General features: G+C 36.2%; 1 protein-coding gene and 1 long non-coding RNA gene across 3 annotated transcripts; one reads left to right on the top strand and one right to left on the bottom strand.

Moving 5' to 3' along the window:
* The first annotated feature begins 1,186 nt into the window (after positions 1-1,186).
* Positions 1,187-12,250, top strand: LOC131435278 (uncharacterized). Of its 2 annotated transcripts, none has more exons than XM_058602975.1 (2): positions 1,187-1,253; positions 10,952-12,250. In XM_058602975.1, the coding sequence occupies exon 2, from the start codon at positions 11,106-11,108 to the stop codon at positions 12,210-12,212; it is 1,107 nt and encodes a 368-aa protein (XP_058458958.1). In that variant the 5' UTR covers positions 1,187-1,253; positions 10,952-11,105; the 3' UTR covers positions 12,213-12,250. The 2 variants fall into 2 exon arrangements, with proteins under 2 accessions (XP_058458958.1, XP_058458957.1); XM_058602974.1 differs by lacking the exon at positions 1,187-1,253 and adding an exon at positions 9,709-9,991.
* On the bottom strand, positions 11,991-19,146 carry LOC131435283 (uncharacterized). Its single transcript, XR_009230476.1, has 4 exons — positions 19,071-19,146; positions 18,813-18,983; positions 18,605-18,760; positions 11,991-12,126 (listed from the first exon to the last, which is right to left on the bottom strand). It is a non-coding gene; the product is annotated as an uncharacterized LOC131435283 (long non-coding RNA).
* Between the last annotated feature and the right edge of the window lie 1,295 nt (positions 19,147-20,441).

The following is a 20,441-nucleotide window of genomic DNA, read 5'->3' on the forward strand; positions in this document are numbered from 1 at the left end:
AACAAACAGGGCGATACTTCGATTGCTAGTAAGGAAGGGCGAAACTATTTATTTTCTTTATTTTAGATGGTTACCGAACCTTTTATTACTGGAAATAGTAAAAGAAACAATAAAACTACTCACAGATTTGTCTTAGTAGCGGAAACCAGCCAATTTCATGAAAAATGCGCAAGGGCGTATCTTCATAATTCACACAGGAAGTATAAAATTAAACAAATCGAAAAAGGGCGAAACTCTTTTTATGTTGATTTATTCAGTGGATATAGAAGGAAAGTGGTAACATTTGCGTGCCTTTTGAAGATAAACTAACAATTCATCGACTAATCATAAATTGATCAGAGAATATACGATAATTTCTAAACATGATTTGAAACCAAAGTCGAAACATTCATCGAAGATTTTCTCCATTTGCTGTCAATGTTAGATTCACCGTTCTTTGAAAAACAGCTGATTTATTATGGAGCTCCTTGGTAACTAGTTCATAGCAACTCAAACAGTGTTGCTGAAGAATTTTTTTATCATTATCAAGGGGTCGCTATATTTTTGGTAACTGACGGTAAATCGCTCACAAATAATTTTTATTCCGATTTTCCTTCGGAGTGTCTGGTCGTGTCAGCGGTTTCTCTTTATTTACTTTCTCTTTCGATTATTACGGTTCTATCGGTAATCCTTCTCTCTAACTTTTTACATAGAATAACGACTGAACCTATCGACATTCGATCTGTAGTTAAGAAAATGTTGGAAAATACAGGGATATGCCGTAATAACTGAAAGAGAAATTAAACGAAGAGAATCTGTCAGTTGCACTTGGGACCTTTTCTAATGTTCATCGAGAAGTGAAATTTTAAAATAATGTTATGGAAGCTTATAATTTGGAACGATAAAACAAAAATAAATCATATTTTGAGTTTTTTCAAGCTCTTGGGGAAAAAACCCAAAAAATAAAAACCGGGTTCGAAGGTTTTTTTCCCGACGGTACATCACTGAATGAGAATAATAAAAAGTCATACGCGGATGTTCTTTCAGAAAAAATAATCTAGAAATAGAACGAAAAGTAACAGAAAATGTAAGACTCGCTTGGTTGTTATGATTAAACCTGTTGAGTCTTCGCAAACAAGTGATAACACGAGACAGTTTTTGAAGGGTAGGTTGGATTCAAGAAATTATAAAATTAGTAATTTCGAAAATGGTAAAGAGTTGTGCAGCAGGAGAGGATATTCAATCAGTGAAAGAAAACATTGAAAGCAATTAAGGTACTGAATACAATGCTGTTATACCCAAGCCCGGGAAACCAAAACTGAAAATAGTGGTGATGAGTGATCGATATTCCTCCGATGTATTTATTGACCTATTGGAAAGTCAGAATCAGGAAATTTCGATTGAAGATGTAAAAGTTGTTGCTGACTTTGAGATCCCACGCTTCAAATATAACAAATATAGTGTCATAATTGAGGTTGATAAGAATGCTTATTCCAGCTTGATTGCAGCCGGCAGGGTTTGCGTCGGCTGGGATAGGTGTTCGGCTTTTGAGTCTTTCAACGTATTGCGCTGTTTCAAGTGTGGTGAGTTTGGTCACAAGAGCACCGAATATTCCAACAATGAAAAATGTTCCAAATGCAATGCAGCTCATCGAACATCTGAATATACTTCAACTGATTTTAAATGCGTTAATTATTTAAAAATGAACACGGAACGTAAAATGAGTTTAGACACCAGCATTCAGCAAGCAGTGTCCTGTATATCTGAGATTGCTTGAAACGAATGGAATAGCAACTAATGGATGAGAGACGCTCAGAAATTTTGTATCTGAACATAGCCATAGGTTTGACTTCTAATTATGTCGCAATACGTTATCTTATAGAGGATAGGCATCCCGTAAAAAAATAAACCATTGATTTCACAGCATAAACAATTGATTCACAATTAGATCTATTGGTTACAATACATTTTATTGTATCTTGGCAAGATTTTTTTCGTTTTCAACGATTCAAAATATTGTTTCTTCGATTCTACAATTGAATTTATTGTACACGTGGTGTTTCAAACAATATGCAAACTGTACATTTCATTGTTTTCCAAGAAAACATGTATGAGAAAAATTTATGGTTTGAATTGTTACGATACTTAACAACCTATACATTCTATTGTAGGAAGCATGTTCACAATTAATTGAATAGTGTATAACAATACATTAAAATATTTTTCAATGGTCAAAACAAAATTGTGAAAGGTTTTGTAACAACAAATCGTATTGTCTTTCTACAATATTTTTTATTCGGGATCCTTCATTAGTTTTGCTCTCAGAAACACATAATTGATTCTGGTGCTTTCGATCAGTTCAGTATTCCGGGTTACACTGTAGCTTTTTGTTTGTCCCATTCCAGGCACGCGGGTGGAGTTACCATTTATGCTAGAGAATCGATTAAATTCAGCGTTCAATTAAACGAAGTAGTTGGAAATAATTGGTTCTTAAGGACACCCAAAAGAGGCATGTACAGTTGAAAGAGGCATGTAGATGGGAAATTATGGAGTTGTATACCACTCTCCAAGTCCAAACGACCGCCAGTTTCTGGAAATTTTGAAAACTGATGGAAGAATTTTGTTGATTTAGATAAATTAAATATTATTACTGGAGATTTCAATATTTATTGGCTCAGTGATCAAAGTTCGAATCAATTGAAACAGTCAGCAGAATTCTTCAATTTGAAGCAAACTGTGAATGAATTTACAAGAATATCGAGATATAGTAGAACATTGATAGATCATGTGTATTCCAATTTCGACGGTATTTATTCAAATGTGGAAACCGATTGCAAGATATCAGATTATGAGACAATTGCAATTTCCGTAACGAGTAGCCGGAGAAAAGAGGGAAATACAGTGAAAATAAAGTACAAATAAATTAATAACGGAAAAGTACGTTGGTTGGAACAGCTCAAGAAGTTGGTACTCAATAGACCTCTTACGGTTAAAACGGGAGAGGGATCAACAATACAAGAGGTTCAGTAGAACTAGCAATGATAGTCACTGGAGTAGAAATACACAAGCACGAAATATTTATTCACGGACCCTGAAGAAGACTAGATATGAATACATGTGGAGAAACATCGATCAAAATCAACAAAACAGCAAAGAGTTATGGAAAATTCTCAAACAGTTTATCAAACCTACACATAGTGCAATGAAAAGCATAACTTTTGACGGTATAGAGAAGCATACAGAACATATCAGAAAAGTTATTTAATAAATAGTGTTCAACAGATCAATCAAAGTATTGAAAAATATTTGTTGTAATTTGGGAAAATCAACTGGTATTGACAATGTAAACTCATACGTGATACAGGATTGCTTTCATGTTATCGGACACGATCCACTGGATTTGGTAAATGAATCGATGTACACGGGGCACGTACCAAAAGTTGGAAAGAATTTTTGGTGGTTCCTATCCCCATGGTTACTGGAACGGAAAAAGCCGAGGAATACCGTCCCATTAACATGTTGCACACGTTGGAAAAAAATCTGAAACTTGTTGTTAAAGATCAACTTATTAAATATTTTAACATTTTAACAGTTCGCTAATCTCACTCACCATGGAATGAACCTGTCACGTCACCCGAGTCGACTCGTAGAATAGGGTGACTACAGTCAAGTGACAGCGAGGTGAGATTTGTCGAGTCACCGCACTCGACTCGCAGAATAAGGGCCAAGATGTTGTTGATAGGGTAGCGTGGCGCCATCATAACATATGCGGGTACTGTCCCAATTAAAGGAATATTCGAAATGACCATTGAAATGATTAAAGAATCCAATTTGAGCGTCCTGTCTGTAAGTCTGTGTTATTATATGTAACTTTAACAGTAATAAAAGGATCGTTACTACTTTTCAATATTTTGTAAATAATATCAATTTACGGAGGACGGGATGTTACGGCGCAACGATCCTGTAGATAAATAGTTGCCGCGCTACAAGAAACTAAATATGAGTTAGGCGCCTCGCCAGCCATCAGCTGCGCATGTACGTCGAGATTCAGTGATCAGCTGAACTCATGGAAGAGATAGAGATAGTGGCGCAAGTACGTGTTGGTCGATAGCGACGCTCGCGCAGTAATACTTGAAATAGAGAGCATGCGCGCGCAGCAGTTTAGAAAAAATTTCTTCAAGAAGTCCTGGTTTTCTACACAAGGAATTAGTATATAAGACCCAAAGTTTGTAAGGTCTTTTCGCTAGAGCAAATCTAGGCGCTAGGCAGTAATCCTCCAAAGTAGAAGCATAGGTCTCCGCAAAGAAGAGATAACTAGCCTATTTTCGAGATTTAAGGTTGTGCTTAGTGCTAAAAACTGCTTTCAGATGGTCGAATAATTTTCCACCACAAAAACATAGGCTCTCACAACTAGCAACTAGCCTGCGGTCTTAAAAACGTTATTTTCCAGTTGAGAGCTAGAACGACGACACGACCAGGCACTTCGAAGAAAAATCAGCATTAAAACTGTTCGCTAACGATTCACCGCCAGTTACCACAAATCTAGCGACCCCTTGTAAATGATAAAAATAATTTTCTCGAGCAACACTGTTTAAGTTGCTATGAACTAGTTACCAAGGAACCCCAAAACAAATAAACATGTTTAGAAAGCGGTGGAATAGTTCTTTTAGTGTTAAACTTTGTCCAAATTAAGCAGAAATGCATTTAAATGAACTCGATTTTCGGAATTTAATCGAAACTAAGGATGGAACCAACGAACGAGGACAATGATCTGCTTCCAGCGATTCATCCGTACACTTCAACTGCTAGCTTTTCTGGGTAGTAGGATTCGGTGTAATATACCGGTGTCAAAATTGTTTTGTGTCGGTTGATTGCGCAGAAGTGGAAAATGTTCCGTAATATAATAACCGATCTAAAATTTATTTTGTTTACATTCATCTTGCCTTCGATATGCAGTAACCAAGGATATGGTGACTGTTATTCAAAATCAATAAATATATCAACTTGTGCTGCCAGTTTAAAAAAATTCACTAGCGTTTTCGATTTGACATTTCCAGTTACTGAGGGGTAGTTAAATTTACGATACAGTTTTGATAGACGAGTGGCAGGTCGTGTCGTCGGCTAGAATAAAGCTAGCTGAATAAACTTGAAAGCCTAAAATCATAGTGACGACAGCTGTTCGTTTGAAATGATAGTTTTGTTCCAAACGAGCAAATGACCTGTCAAGTACAATTTAAAGCTAACGAAACTGCCAACATTTCGCATTGAATGATTTGAATTGTTGCAAAATTACGATGAGATGTCGTCTCTGATCTTAGGCACTCTACTTTGATGCATTGCTACAATTTCAATTCAGCTGTTTTTCAAAGAAGGACGAATATTACAAAAGTAAACAAATCGAATTTCTGACTCCCAATGTCATAAAATCGAATACAAAATCTTTGCCTCGTCTCTAAGAAGCAATAGCGCATAAAGGTAGTTCGACAATTGTTCAATACTACTGTTTAAGCGATGCGATACGTTCCTAATTTCATCTTACTCTTGAAGCTAATCTATCGAACAGAGATAATAGATCTCACTCTAACTAATGGTTTTCGTATATGAAATGACTAATGGATTCGAGATGAATAGGGGTATCGTTACCCAATTTCTACCTCTTCTATTAGTCGATCGCTAGCCCTGAGCTGAAACGGTGGCCTTTATTACCGTTCTTACATGCACTTTTTCTTACATTTCACTCACACATCCACCCCTACTCTGTATTTCGATCGAATCGGATTACTTTGATCGAATGTCTAAATTTGCATTCTGTAATTCGATCGAGTGATGCTTTTGTACGGAAAACTTGAACTCGATCGAGATACAAAATGCAAACTTTCGCATTCGATCGAAATAATCCGATTCAAACGAAATTCAGAATCGGGGTGATCATCTCACACATCAGGTCCCAAACCCCACATCCTCACAAAATAAACTGGATGAACATCGTTTGACAGCTATCAGTGGTTTGCTCACATGTTCAGTCTAAATTATTTTATTCTGTTCCACAGTATTCCATGGTATTCAAACCACCAACTAACGTCAAAGATGAACTTGATTCACTGTTCAACTGTTCCGTTATCGTGTGAAATCTGGGGTGGAATCATGTAAGGTGATTATCACCAAGTGATCATCACTTTTGAAAATTTGGAATCATGTAAGGTGATAATCATCAAGTTCTGTCACCACTGCTGAAAGGCTAACATCACTATCAAACGTTGGCATTACGTAAGGTGATAGTCACCACGATTTAATCACCTTCATGTCAAAATGGAGGTGATAGCAATTTAGTTATCACTTTCAGTAGTGATTTGATTTTTTGAGAAGTGTCTTTATAAATTATTGTCCGTAAGGTGAATTTTAAGCCACTGATATAAACATAACCTACCAATATTGGCCGGAGAGGATAATTTTTTTTAATAAAATTCGTAAAAAATACCAAAATGAAAAGTAACCTAGTTTATATAGTTTAAAGAACTCATAGAATGAACGGTAGTATTTATCAATTAAATCAATTCATTTATGTTGTAATTATTATTCGAAGGAATATCATTGGGGTATTCGTAGAGTCAAAGATAAATTGCTTTCTGGAAAAGTGATAAGTTTATGAATGTAGACATCTCCTGTTGCACATAACGTAACAACATAAAAATCTATGCTAACATTTTCGGTAGAATTAGATGGCCGTGACTTAGTGAGCGACATATCAGTCTCGATCAACTGAACGAGTAAAAAAGATTAAACTGCGTTCTTAATTTTCTTCTTGTGAGTTGAACTAAATAAGGCAATATTTTTGGACAATTAGTTGCTGCTAATCATAGTGGATATTCGTAGTACCGGTGGGTAAAATTTCCAAAATGGAACTAGCATTTGAAAGCTCTGTAAATTGAGGTTTCTATGCCCGGTGAAAAATGATGGGCGGCCCTACTGAAAAATGGGTGGCCAACACGTTTCCTGATGAAAACAAAACAATATGTAAAAGCGCACACGCACGCATCAAACGACTATCACCTGCATGGAACGATTACGGAACAACAACATTAATTGTGAGCAATTCATATGAGAGGACACTACGTCAAGTTCACGGAACATGTTAACGTCGGATACGTGAGCAATATTCGGCTAAAAAAATTTATAAAAATAATCTGAACGTCGACGGAAGTTGATTGATTGTCTGAATCGTGTTTAATGCATGCGTTTCCTGATGAAAACAAACCAATCTCATTTACATTTGTGGTTTTAAGTGAGCTGTCAGAGAGCGTAATGCCATACTCGTAGAGTGAATGAAAACTATACAAGAAATTATTTAACGGATCTTTCTCATTCGAAAGGAATGCCATCCGTTGTTAAACAACAAGAAGATCTAACAATTCGTGTCATTTCAAAGCTAGCAAATTTATCCCAAAGAACTGACTGTGACATTGATTTCCATTGAAAAATAAAAATCGGCACTAAATTAAACCAACAAGTGAATTTTTTTATTTGTTTGTGCGCAGTTTGCCATACTCGCGAGGTAATTTTTTTCAACGTTACTCTTCGGGTAATACAAATCATCATTGATAAACATGACTCGAATTAATGAAAAGGATTGAAAACTATAGGAATAAAAATTTAGATTTTGAAATATTATATGGGTATACGCCACTTTCATATGTTACTCCTCCTAATATTAACGGTATACGCCACATTCATATTTTACTCCTGAAAAATTGACGTTTCTTGACAGGTGATAAATGGAGTCATAAATCAAATAAACATAGATTTCCCATTGTACGGTGACACTAACAGCACCTCTAGTGAGAAACGGGTGTACTTTTTTCCATTAGCTACTGTCATAAATCAAATAAACATAGATTTCCCAGTGTAATAGTAATGTAGTTGAGCAACCCGTGACACCAAAAGCGCCTTCTAGTGGAGAATGATTGCGTAAATGCTCCTAAAATGCATGGAAAAAGTTGCCTGCGCATTTAACACAACCACAGTAGCTAATGGAAAAAAGTACACCCGTTTCTCACTAGAGGTGCTGTTAGTGTCACGGTACAATGGGAAATCTATGTTTATTTGATTTATGCTACTGTGGTTGTGTTAAATGCGCAGGCAACTATTTGCATGCATTTTAGGAGAATTTACGCACTCATTCTCCATCAGACGGTGCTTTTAGTGTCACGGGTTGCTCAACTACATTACTATTACACTGGGAAATCTATGTTCATTTGATTTATGATGGAGTGAAATTGGCTCAATCACCGGTGATGGTGATAGTCAGAGATGCCAGGTCTGCAGATTTGGGGTATAGTGCTGCAGACATTTTTTGTTGTGCAGACTTTTGAAATTCTCGCAGACTTACGTCTATATTTACAGACTTTCGTAATTTCCGCGACCTTTTTTTTTGCTCGCCAAGTCAGTTTTGCGTGTCATACTTTATAGAGACATTGCTGCCAGCAAGACATACTTGCTGACTCAGATTTTTTTTCAGATTTACAGACCCTGTCTGCAGATATTTGAAATTTTGTCGTGAATACGACTTACTTTACTATGGGGTGCCTTTTCAAAATTTACCCTCTGAGAGAGTGATAAGTTTTTGATCGTGAATATCTTTTGTTGTATCTAACGAATCAACATAATTTTTGCTACACGCCATCGGAAATATAATCACAATTTTATGATAAAATTATCAGTTGTGTGTCATAATCTCAAATAATTCAAAATTAAACTTTTCCTAAATGTTTGGTATAAACGAGTATCAAAGGGGATAATCCATAAGGCGCGTTTGCCTTGCTCGTATTTTTAAAGCTCATAGCTCAGTGATCTGTGAAAGGATTTATATAATCTAACTACCAATAGAATCGAAATTTTTCAACTTAAACTTGTATAGCAAAAGCATTGAAGTATTTCAATAGTACACTATTGAAAAACCTGTCTCATTTGACCCATGTTAACACCAGCCAATCAGAACGCGTTCTGAGGAAGAGAACAAAATATCTGCTGCAGTACAACAAATCGTTCGAGAAAATTGTTCTGAAAAGTGTTGAATATCGTAGTGAGTTCCTCAATTTGGTCCTCCTGAAATTCACAGTAATCTAGATCAAGTAAAGCCTTCTTTGTTTTTGCGAAAAATGTGGAAAAGGAGAATGCTTGCATAGTTCATACAATTGATCAACTAATTGATATTCGGAAGTGTTAAGGAACATGTCAGTTGTTTTCGTATTCACGACATCCAGTTATGTCTCTGACATTACCCACCCGCCTTTTTACCTGGCATCTCTGGTGATAGTAATCCAAACATTCTGGGGTGGAATCATGTAAGGTGATAATCACCAAGTTCTGTCACCACTGCTGAAAGGCTAACATCACTATCAAATGTTGGCATTACGTAAGGTGATAGTCACCACGATTTAATCACCTTCATGTCAAAATGGAGGTGATAGCAATTCAGTTATCACTTTTAGTAGTGATTTGATTTTTTAAGAAGCGGCTTTATAAATTATTGTCCGTTAGGCGAATTTTAAGCCACTGATGTAAACATAACCTGCCAAAATTGGTCGGAGAGCATAGTTTTTTAAGTAAATTCGTACTGATTTTGTTTCAAAATTAAATACTGTAGACATAAGAACTGATGGAATTAATAATGCAATTAAAACCGAATGATACATGAACAATCAAAAAAACAAAATAAAAGAAGAAACGGATCATAACTCAATCTAGGAAGGCATGAAAATTTGAAAATTTCTAACCATTCAATTGATTCAATCTAGGAAGGCACGAAAATTTGAAAATTTCTAACCATTCAATTGATTCAATCTAGGTAGGCATGGAAATTTTGAAATTTTCTGAACAACGGTTTTGCGAGTCAGTTTCTTAGTTAAAGTTGAAAGAAGTGGTTGTGTATTTGCAATTTGGTATTGCAATAAAAAAAAATGGAGGATTCCGACAATGGCGCAGTTCAGGAGTTGATAAGTCCTCGTATCAAAAAGTATGTATTGTAAAGGAGTTTTGATCATTTAAATCACATGTTTATAAGAGATTAAAAAAAAATATATATGTATATAAATAAATTTATAATGTAGTTAAAAAAAAAGGGAATTTGACCACGTGTTGATGAGAAATTTAAAAAAAAAATCACTATTATCACGCTAAATTCAACTCTCTCAAGAGTTAATGTGTTTTGTAAGAAACGAGGTTCGTGTGAACCAGGGTTACCTTTTAGATCCAACTTTCGCGCGAGTTGGTGTGTCATTGTATAACATTTGGTCCGGGTGGACCAGAGTTCTAACGGAATCCAATTCTTGAGCGAGTTGGTGTGTCTTTGTAAGACATTTGGTCCGGGTGGACCTGAGTTACATTCAAATCCAATTCTCGAGCGAGTTGGTGTGTCACTGCGTGACATCTGGTCCGGGTGGGCCTAAATTCTAATTTAAATCCAATTCTTGAGCGAGTTGGTGTGTCTTTGTAAGACATTTGGTCCGGGTGGACCTGAGTTACATTCAAATCCAATTCTCGAGCGAGTTGGTGTGTCACTGTGTGACATCTGGTCCGGGTGGGCCTAAATTCTAATTTAAATCCAATTCTTGAGTGAGTTGGTGTGTCTTTGTAAGACATTTGGTCCGGGTGGACATGAGTTACATTCAAATCCAATTCTTGAGCGAGTTGGTGTGTCACTGCGTGACATTCGGTCCGGGTGGGCCTGAATTACCATTTCAATCTAACTCTAATTCTTGAGCAAGTTGACATGTCTGTGACAATTGCAATTCTTATCAAATCCAATTCGCAAGCGAGTGTCCTTGTAAGACATTAGTTCGTGCAAAATTTTGTGCCAAAAATAAATAAATAATGAGATATTGTTGAGTGAGTTTAACGAGAGTATTTCTTTATTCTGAATGAATAATGCTTATTCATGGTAATGTGATGATTCGATTATTATATACTATTACAGGAAAATTACAAGATCAACCAACAAGGACTTAGTTTTGACAAAGGAATTGGAAGGGGAAAGGAAGCGAAATGCATCATTACTTACTAAATTAAAAAAAGCCAGAGCAGATAACAAACGCTTGGAAAAATCTATACGCGATGGGAGCGTTGTTCAAATGCATTCTACGATGAGGGAAGACAAAGACGACAACCAGCATAGTTCAGTTCTTATATCATCCATGAGCAATTTATCATTTGCATCCCTCAACGTTCCCGAGTGCAAGCCTGTAGACGGAGAAGAAGAAATTGATCGTAAATCTTACGATCAATGGAGACACATGTTAGAAGCCTCAATGCACTTGGCAGGAGTAATTGATGAGATAACAAAAATGAACATATTTACGATAAAAGCGGGTCCGAAACTGTTAGACGTTCTTGAAGGAACAGTTTCTCATTTAGAAGATCCAGATATTGAAAGATTTCCATACGCAAATGCCATTCAACGTTTGAACGCATTTTTTGGATCACGAGATTACATTTTCATGCAGAGACAGAAATTAAGATCGTTAACTCAAAATTCGACAGAAACAGACGTTAAATATCTCAAACGTGTTATTGCCGTAGCCAAATTGTGCGATTTTAAAGATGACAATTTGGTGGAACAAGTAGCCGATTCGATTCAATTGCATGCGCGCAATCGTAAAGTTCGAGAAACAGCTAGAAAAATTCTACGTAAAGGTGGATCCCTAGCGGATCTTCTGGACAAGGTACGTGTTCATGAAATGGAACAAATGAACGAAGATTTGTTCGCAAGAAATCACTCTCAAGCTTTGCAATTGGCCGCATCAATAGTCGCAGCAGGTGGACAAAGAAATCAGGGTGATAAGAATACTTGGTCTGGTCGTAGTTTTCCAAACATGAAACCAAGATTCATGAATAATGGGAAACCTGCAAGAGGAGGAAGAGTTTTGAACCGCGGAAGCTTTGTCAGAAATACAATTCCACGCATACCTTGTTGGAGATGTTCGAGCCGGCAACATCAGCCATCCGAATGTTATGCTATTGATCAGAATTGTCGAAATTGTGGTATTAAAGGGCATTTTGAACGCGCATGTCATCAGAAGGAATTTAAGGCGTCGTCATCTGAACCAGTTAAGCGTCGTTACAGCACTGACGAGCATGAATTACTAACAAGGTCTAAAAAGATTGCAACGGTTGAAACAGTGGAAAACAATTTAACAGATGAATCAGTAAGTGTACCTTCTCCATTACACACTGTATAATCGAATGAACAGAGATATATTAATTTCATACTACTCATAAACACGGAATGAATTCATTATAAAAGAATAAAAAAAAAATAATAATAAACATAAAAAAAAATTAATATTGATCTGTTTATGTATGTAATTTCAGAAATTTTCAAGTTCCATTATGATTGAAACAGAAAATACAGGAAAAATAACTCAGAGCATCACCTGATGTAATTATGTGTCATGAACTCAATAGATTTGAAAATCATTTTGAAACGGTCAATAATTCAGAAGTGATTTTCAAAGTTGATGGGATCCCGCACAATAACTTTAATCGTGGAGTTATTAAGGTATATGTGGCAAGAACAGAAATACTGTTTTTGATTGACTCTGGGGCAGAAGTTAATACTGTCGGAAGCGAAATATTTGAGTCGCTTATGCGTGACAAAAAACTAGTTGTGAATTATATTGCATAACTGAAGGTACTGATAAGCCACTAAAAGCTTATGCAATGACAGAAGAGATTCAGGTAGTAGCAACATTCATTGCTGAGTTGGTCATAAGCGATGACCGTCCTCGAGGAATGGAAAAATTTTATGCTGTAAAAAATGGACGAGCTTTATTAAGTAGAGATACTGCATTGCGATACAGTGTACTGCAGCTTGGACTTGATGTTCCGATTTGTTCGAAGTCTGATTTTTTTGATCGGGAAGTAATTCAAACGCTGACTGTAAAAAAGGAATTTCCCAAGTTTAATATGCCCCCTGTGATTATAAGCTATGACGAATGTATGCCACCATCCAGAAAAATATACACTAATATTCCTCCAGCATTCAAAGCAGATACTGAACGTCGAATCAATGATTTCTTAGAATTAGGAATCATTGAGCGTGTCACGGATGATATGAATAAAACCTATTGTTCTTCACTCTTAGTCGTACCAAAAGGGAAGAATGATGTGCGACTTGTAGTTGATCTTCGAGGTCCGAATAAAGCAATTATTCGCAGTCCTTTTAGGATGCCAACTTTGGAATCTATTCTGATTGATCTTCTTGATTGCAAGTGGTTCTCAAAAATTGATATGACTAGCGCTTTCTTTCACATAGAACTGGATTCAAAATGTAGACACCTGACGAATTTTTTTGCGGGTAATGGAATGTTTCGTTTCAAAAGACTTCCATTCGGCCTCACTAATGCACCCGACGTATTCCAAGAAACCTTACAAACAATAGTGTTGGCTGATTGTAATGGAGTACGCAACTACTTGGATGACATACTTGTGTTTGGAAAAACTAAAGAAGAGCATGATACAAATCTGAATGCGGTTTTAAAGAGGTTGCAAGAGCACAATGTGTGCATCAACGAAAAAAAAAGCGTTTTTGCTCAACAGTCGGTGAAATTTTTAGGTTTCGAGGTGTCAGGAGACGGTCTGAAGATAGAAGAGGATAAATTTAAATCCATTCGCGAATTTCGACATCCGGAAAATCAACAGGAAGTGAAGAGTTTTCTGGGACTAATGAACTTTGCAGAGCGTTTTATTATTTCTAGAGCAGAGAAGACCAAATATTTGCGAGAACTTGCCAAATCTGATTGTTTTTTCTGGAACGGCGAGCTGGAAAATGAATTTAAATATTTAAAAGATGAATCACTGAAAACTATATCAAAGTTAGGCTACTTCGATCCTAAAGCATATACCGAATTATATGTTGATGCTTCACCAGTTGGATTAGGAGCAGTCCTGGTACAATTTAACGAAGAAAGAATTCCTAGAATAATTTCCTGTGCATCAAAAGCTTTAACAGATACTGAGCGAAAGTATCCTCAAACACAAAAAGAGGCTCTCGCAATAGTTTGGGGGATTGAACGATTTACATTCTATCTAACTGGTACAAGGTTCGTAGTTCGTACAGATTCCTTATAGTTTCCTTATCCTTATATTACATTTTGGTGGGGAAAGGGTTCCAATCAGCTTTTTAAAGCCCTGTCCAAAATGTATTGCCCTCCCCGTTAATTTGTATCAGGCCGAATTAGCGCATGCGCGCCATATAAACGCCTCTTTCAATATGAGGAAATTATATTATTACCCAACAGTTTCTATTATTTATTCATGTTGGTTTTCTTACCTTTGGTCATAGTTTATGTTCTGTTTTACCTTAATTCCAGTGTTCTATTCAATTGACACTTACGAAAGTCTTTTGTTGTCCTTCTATTTTATTTCCATTCCGTACTTTTGCTGATGTTATTTTATTCCCTGAAATGTAAAAGTTAGTTGTATGCAATGGTCTTTTTATTCTTACCGATGTTCCATTTTGTATCTAAGATTTCCTAAGAGTATTAATTAAATTATTTTCCAATTTTTCAGCTCCACATTTATCACCTTTGTTCCTGCTTTTCTTGAGTATCTTATTCTTTATTCCGAATTTCTTGGTTATGCTCAGTCATCCATTTCCGAAAAAAAAACAAAAAGAGAGACAAAAAAGGATTAGTGTTTTTTTAATGACATCTTTGTACGACCGGTCATGATGGTTTGACGGGAAAAAAACTGAGAACATGCATTTTCATTTAAATTATATTGACCCTTGGGTCCCATAAGTATCCCATAAGTATTGCTACAGCATGTTCACATTTAGTTGTCTTCAGTTGATCCTTGACAATGGCAAGGCACAAATCTCCAAATATCAAGGGGAACGTGCCATTTGAGCCAATTTGTTCTGATTCCTGATTCCTGACCCACAATCGAAATGCATCACTACCAATTTGGTACAACGCACTCAAAGGCACGGTAAAATGTATATTGTATATACACACAAAAACACATACATACACACACAGTCACACACATACACGCATGCATACATACCCACATGTATTTCACACGCAAGCATTACAACATTGAGTTACTATTTCTACTCTGATAGATCCTAACTAAAACTAGTGTGCCAATAGTCATCTCATTAGTAGAGTCACCATGTTATTTTAGCGATCACTCGACTTTTAATAATTGATTTGTGATAAATACAAAGTCTTTGCATCGTCTCTAAGAAGCAATAACGCATAGCAGTAGTTCGGAAGTGGTTCAATACTGCTGTTTTAGCGAAGCAAAATTTCATGTTACTTCTGAAATTAATATATCAAACAGAGATAACAGAGCTCACTATAACTAATGGTTCTCGTATATGAAATGACTAATGGATTTGAGATGAATGGAGGTTACCGTTACCCAATTTCTATCTCTTCTAATGATCGATCGTTAGTCCTGAGCTGAAACGGTGGCCTTTATTACCATTCTTGCATGCACTTACTCTTACATTTCACTCACACATCATCTCACCCATCAGGTCCCAAACAATACATCCTCACAATACAAACTGGATGAACATCGTTTGACAGCTATCAGTGGTTTGCCCATTGGTTAAGTCATTATTATTCCGTTCTATTTTACAATATTCTATCTCATACCACAGTAATCCATTGTACACAAACCACCAATAAACGTCAAATATGGACTCGATTCACCGTTCACCTGTTGTCATCGTGTGAAACCCAATTGGGATACGTTCACTCCACTTAACTTCTACTTCTATAACACTGGTTATAGGAACCGGTAGTATGAAAATAAAACATAAAAAGAGCTCAGTTAAGCCCTACCGGCCTCTCCAACCCCGGATGTTGGAGCGTAATGCAATCAACATTTCACTCACAATCGAAAGGTATCATAATATACGGTTTGATACAACGCATACATACATACATGTATAAATATATACAGGCACCAAGGCATACTGACGTACACACATATATACATACATATACACACATGTGTACATACATATACATATTTACAAATATGTATTTCACACGCAAATATTGTAACATTGATTAAATAGTAAATTCTAATAGATAAATTCGAATAGATTTTAACTAAATTCATTGTGCCAATAGTCATTTCATTAATAGAGTCACCATATTATTCTACCGATTACTCGACTTTCAATAACTGAATTGGGATGAAATCAAATACAAAATCTTTGCTTCATCTCTGATAAGCAATACCGCATAAAAGTAGTTCAGAAAATGTACGATATCGCTGTTATAGCGACGCGAAATACTCCTAACCTCATCTCACTCTCGAAGTCAATCTATCGAACAGACACAACAGATCTCGCTCTAACCAATGGTTTTCATATATGAAATGACTAATGGATTTGAGATGAATAGGGGTGCCGTCACCCATTTTCTATCTCTTTTATTGGTCGATCGTTAGTCCTGAGCTGAAACGGTGGCCTTTATTACCGTTCTTGCATTCCACTTCACTTATACTTCACTCACATATCACCTCATCCATCAGATCCCACACGAGCACGACACAACCTCACAGAATAAACGTCAAAGATGAACTTAATTCATAATTCAACTATTCCGTTATCGTGTGAAAACTGAGTGGGGTACGTTCATTTCGCTTAATTTCCACTTCACATCGGTAATAAGGGCCGGTAGTATGAAAATGAAACATAAAAAAGAGCTCAGTTAAGCCCTACCGGCCTCTCCAACCCCGGATGTTGGAGCGTATTGCAATCAACATCTTATTCAAATCGTTTCATGCCTCACTCAATAATTAAACTAAAAGTTATAACACATATTTATATTAAATTGTAACAATAATTAATCGTATCTGATGATGTTTGCAATACCGTCAAGCCCATCAACCACGGAGGGGTTCGTAGTTCGTACAGATTCAGAAGCAAATGAATTCATTTTCGGAGATGGGCTCAAACTTGGTAAACGTTCTATTTCGAGGGCGGAATCGTGGGCTTTAAGATTACAAGCTTACGATTTCACAATGAAGCGAGTTCCAGGGAATTTGAATATAGCGGATGCTCTATCCCGACTTATTTCCAAATCTCAGGTAGATGAACCATTTGATGAAGACGACGGTAAAAATCTACTTTATGCATTGAATGTTAGTTCTATGAAAATAACTTGGGAAGAGATACAGTTTGAATCCGAGATCGATGAGGAATTACTCAATGTCAAAGCAGCAATTGAAACAAACGCATGGCCGAAAGGATATGTACACTTCGAGTCGCAATCCAGGCTTCTCCGAGTATTGGGATCGCTGGTGTTTAAAGAAGATAAAATTATACTTCCAATAAAGCTACGCAAAAAAGCATTACAAGAAGCTCATCTCGGACATATTGGTTGTCCAGCAATGAAAAGAATAATGAGAGATTATTTTTGGTGGCCAGGAATGAGTTCTGATGTCGCTAAATTTGTAAAATGCTGCGAAACTTGCTTAAAAATTTCAAAAAAAAATCCGCCTGTTCCATTATCTAGCCGTCAACTACCGGAAGGTCCACGGGAAATTTTACAAGTAGACTTTCTAAATGTTCAAGGATGCGGTTATAGTGAATTTATGGTACTTGTGGACACATACTCTCGTTTCATTTCGGTGATTGAAATGAAATCAATCGATGCTGTTAGCACAATAAGCGCTTTGCAGAAAGTATTCTTCATCTGGGGCCTTCCTTTAATTTTACAAAGTGACAATGGACCACCCTTTCAAAGTGCAGAATTTATCGAGTTTTGGGAAGCAAAAGGCGTTAAAGTGCGAAAATCAATACCACTGTGTCCACAAACCAATGGAGCAGTAGAACGTCAAAACCAGGGTATTTTGAAAGCGATGATGGCAGCCAAAATAGATGGAGTCAGTTGGCGAATAGCACTGCAAGATTATGTGCATTTTCACAACACAATGAAACCTCATGCTAGACTTGGCATTACACCATTTGAGCTGATGGTAGGACGAAAATACAGGGGAATGTTTCCAGCACTCTGGGAATCTACTCTCAAAACGGTGGATCGTGAAGATATTCAAGAAAGAGATGCAACAACGAAACTTCAAAGTAAGAAGTATGCAGACGTTCGAAGAGGAGCAAAGCCGTCAGATATAAAGTCGGGAGATGTTGTACTTATGGCGGTTCCTAAAAAAAATAAAATAGATCCTAACTTCTCCACTGAACGATTTACTGTTCTAGTGAGAGATGGAGCTAAAGTTGTCATTAGGAGCGAACGCGGTGTTCAATATGCTCGTAACGTGCAAGATATTAAACGAGCTCCGAAACTAAATGATTCCCTATACATTGCACAAGACAGTAAGAGTTTAACAAATAGCAATACAATAGAAGAAACAACTGAAACAAGACCTCATCGTAATATTAAGACACCAGAGAGATACAAAGATATGTTTATGTACAACATATTTCAATAGTGTAGTTTTGATGCTTCAAATATGACATAAAAATAAGTTACACCATGGGAAGATACACGGTAACTTATTGTAAAATATAAACAACTTTAGTTTACCAACAGTTTTTACCTAATGTCGATTCACTAATATCATTAATAATATGAATAATACTTACCAAACTTCCAGCAAAGAATATGTCAATTAAGTAATGAGTTTGCTTTGTACGGTGTTCGTGTTCTCTAGACGTGAATCTGTAACTGATTGTCCCATTTGGCAATTTGCCGTTTTAATTCCATCTATTCGTGAATAGAAAATAATTATCGGATTTCGCCTAGAAATAAATTTTTTTGAAATAAGGTAACAACAGATGTTTTTAACAATACTTGTGGCATGAAGTTATTATCGTATTACAAAACGTGCAAATTATAGCATCCAGCTTGAAGATTAGATTCTACAAACGACTTTAAAGCACTGTCGAATAATCTTCCAGTGCCCATTGTTGTGTAAACGAAATATGTTCCGTCCTAGGTTCTATAGTAAATAAAATCATCATACTATGATGAAATAAAAAAAAAAAAAAGATCATAAACAGACAAGAATGTTAAAACTTGAAATTAATTGTTTTTTTTTTTACTGCTAACCTTTATTTTTACCAATCCAGTTGTGCTGTGAAACTTCTTGGTTCCGTGGATGCCTGGTCATTTTTTTCAACAATCTGTTTCCACTGACAGTGGACCAGAGATGCCAGGTAAAAATTTCAAATATCTTCAGACAGGGTTGTAAAAGTCAGCAAGTATATGTCTTGCTGGCAGCAATTTCTCTATAAAGTATGGTACGCTAAAATGACTTGGCGAGCCAGCGAAAAAAAAAATGTCTGCAGCACTTTGTGCGAAATCTGCAGATTTACAGAAATATCTGCAGATCTGACATCTCTGCAGTGGACCACTGTGTTTTGTCTTGAAATTTAAAGACTAGTATTTTACAGACTCCTTCCAGCGTTGCCAGGTCATTTTTCCAAAAAATCTGTATTCGGTGCAAAAAGCTATATGTACCATATCGATATCAGAATCTCGTCAACATAAGTTCACGGAAATGTCACCAATGCTCATTTTGGTGAACAAAACTGTACAATCTGTACGATCCGTGAATTATCGGTATTTTGAAAGTACATATCTGTATTGCGGTATTGAGGTTAAATATCTGATAAATACCGATAAATCGATATACCTGGCAACGTTGCTCCTTACCTGTCAGTGACAGTGTTACCATATGCACAGATTTCTCTGTTAAACTACACATATTATTCAATAATTCTTGCTAAACAGATTCTGTGTCACAGATTTTCTTATACATTTAGGTTTTCACAGAATTTGATGTTCGTCCGTCACAAAGGGTGAGAAGATTTGTATTTCAGAAGACAGATTTTGTATGGCGGTTCTGGTCTGTAATCGCTTTCGAAAATCTGTATAATTTCAAAATATGTGCTACATTGAAAATCTGTGAACCTGACATCTCTGCTTGGCTTAACACAAGACTGACATCGTCCAATCCACTCGTGAATAGGTAAAGTGATTAATACTAGTGCAAATGTGTTGTAGCTACCCAGTGAATTTTTCCGAGCCGCATAGGGCCAATGATTTAAGGAATATTGAAACGAAAAATTATACATTAGCTAGAGAGCATTTGAAATGATTATAAAACTATTTAAACTGAGAAAAAATGTGATAGAAATGATTTTTGCTTGATTCATAAATTCTAAACTTTATGTTATTTATAATTTCAATAATAATGTTATAGGATAGGAGCAATGCATGTAAACATCAGAGCAAAACATGACTCGGAATATTTACCATATTTTATTTTCACACTGTGAATTGTTTTCTTTGAAATCGAACTAGTGGTCATTGTTTCTGGATATATAATTTCCTTTTGCAAAAAAAAAATCAAGAGTAGAGGTAGAGGCATATGTAGACATAAGAACTGATGGAATTAATAATGCAATTAAAACCGAA

Source organism: Malaya genurostris, chromosome 3, assembly GCF_030247185.1.
Source record: "Malaya genurostris strain Urasoe2022 chromosome 3, Malgen_1.1, whole genome shotgun sequence".
In the NCBI taxonomy this organism is placed as follows: domain Eukaryota; kingdom Metazoa; phylum Arthropoda; class Insecta; order Diptera; family Culicidae; genus Malaya; species Malaya genurostris.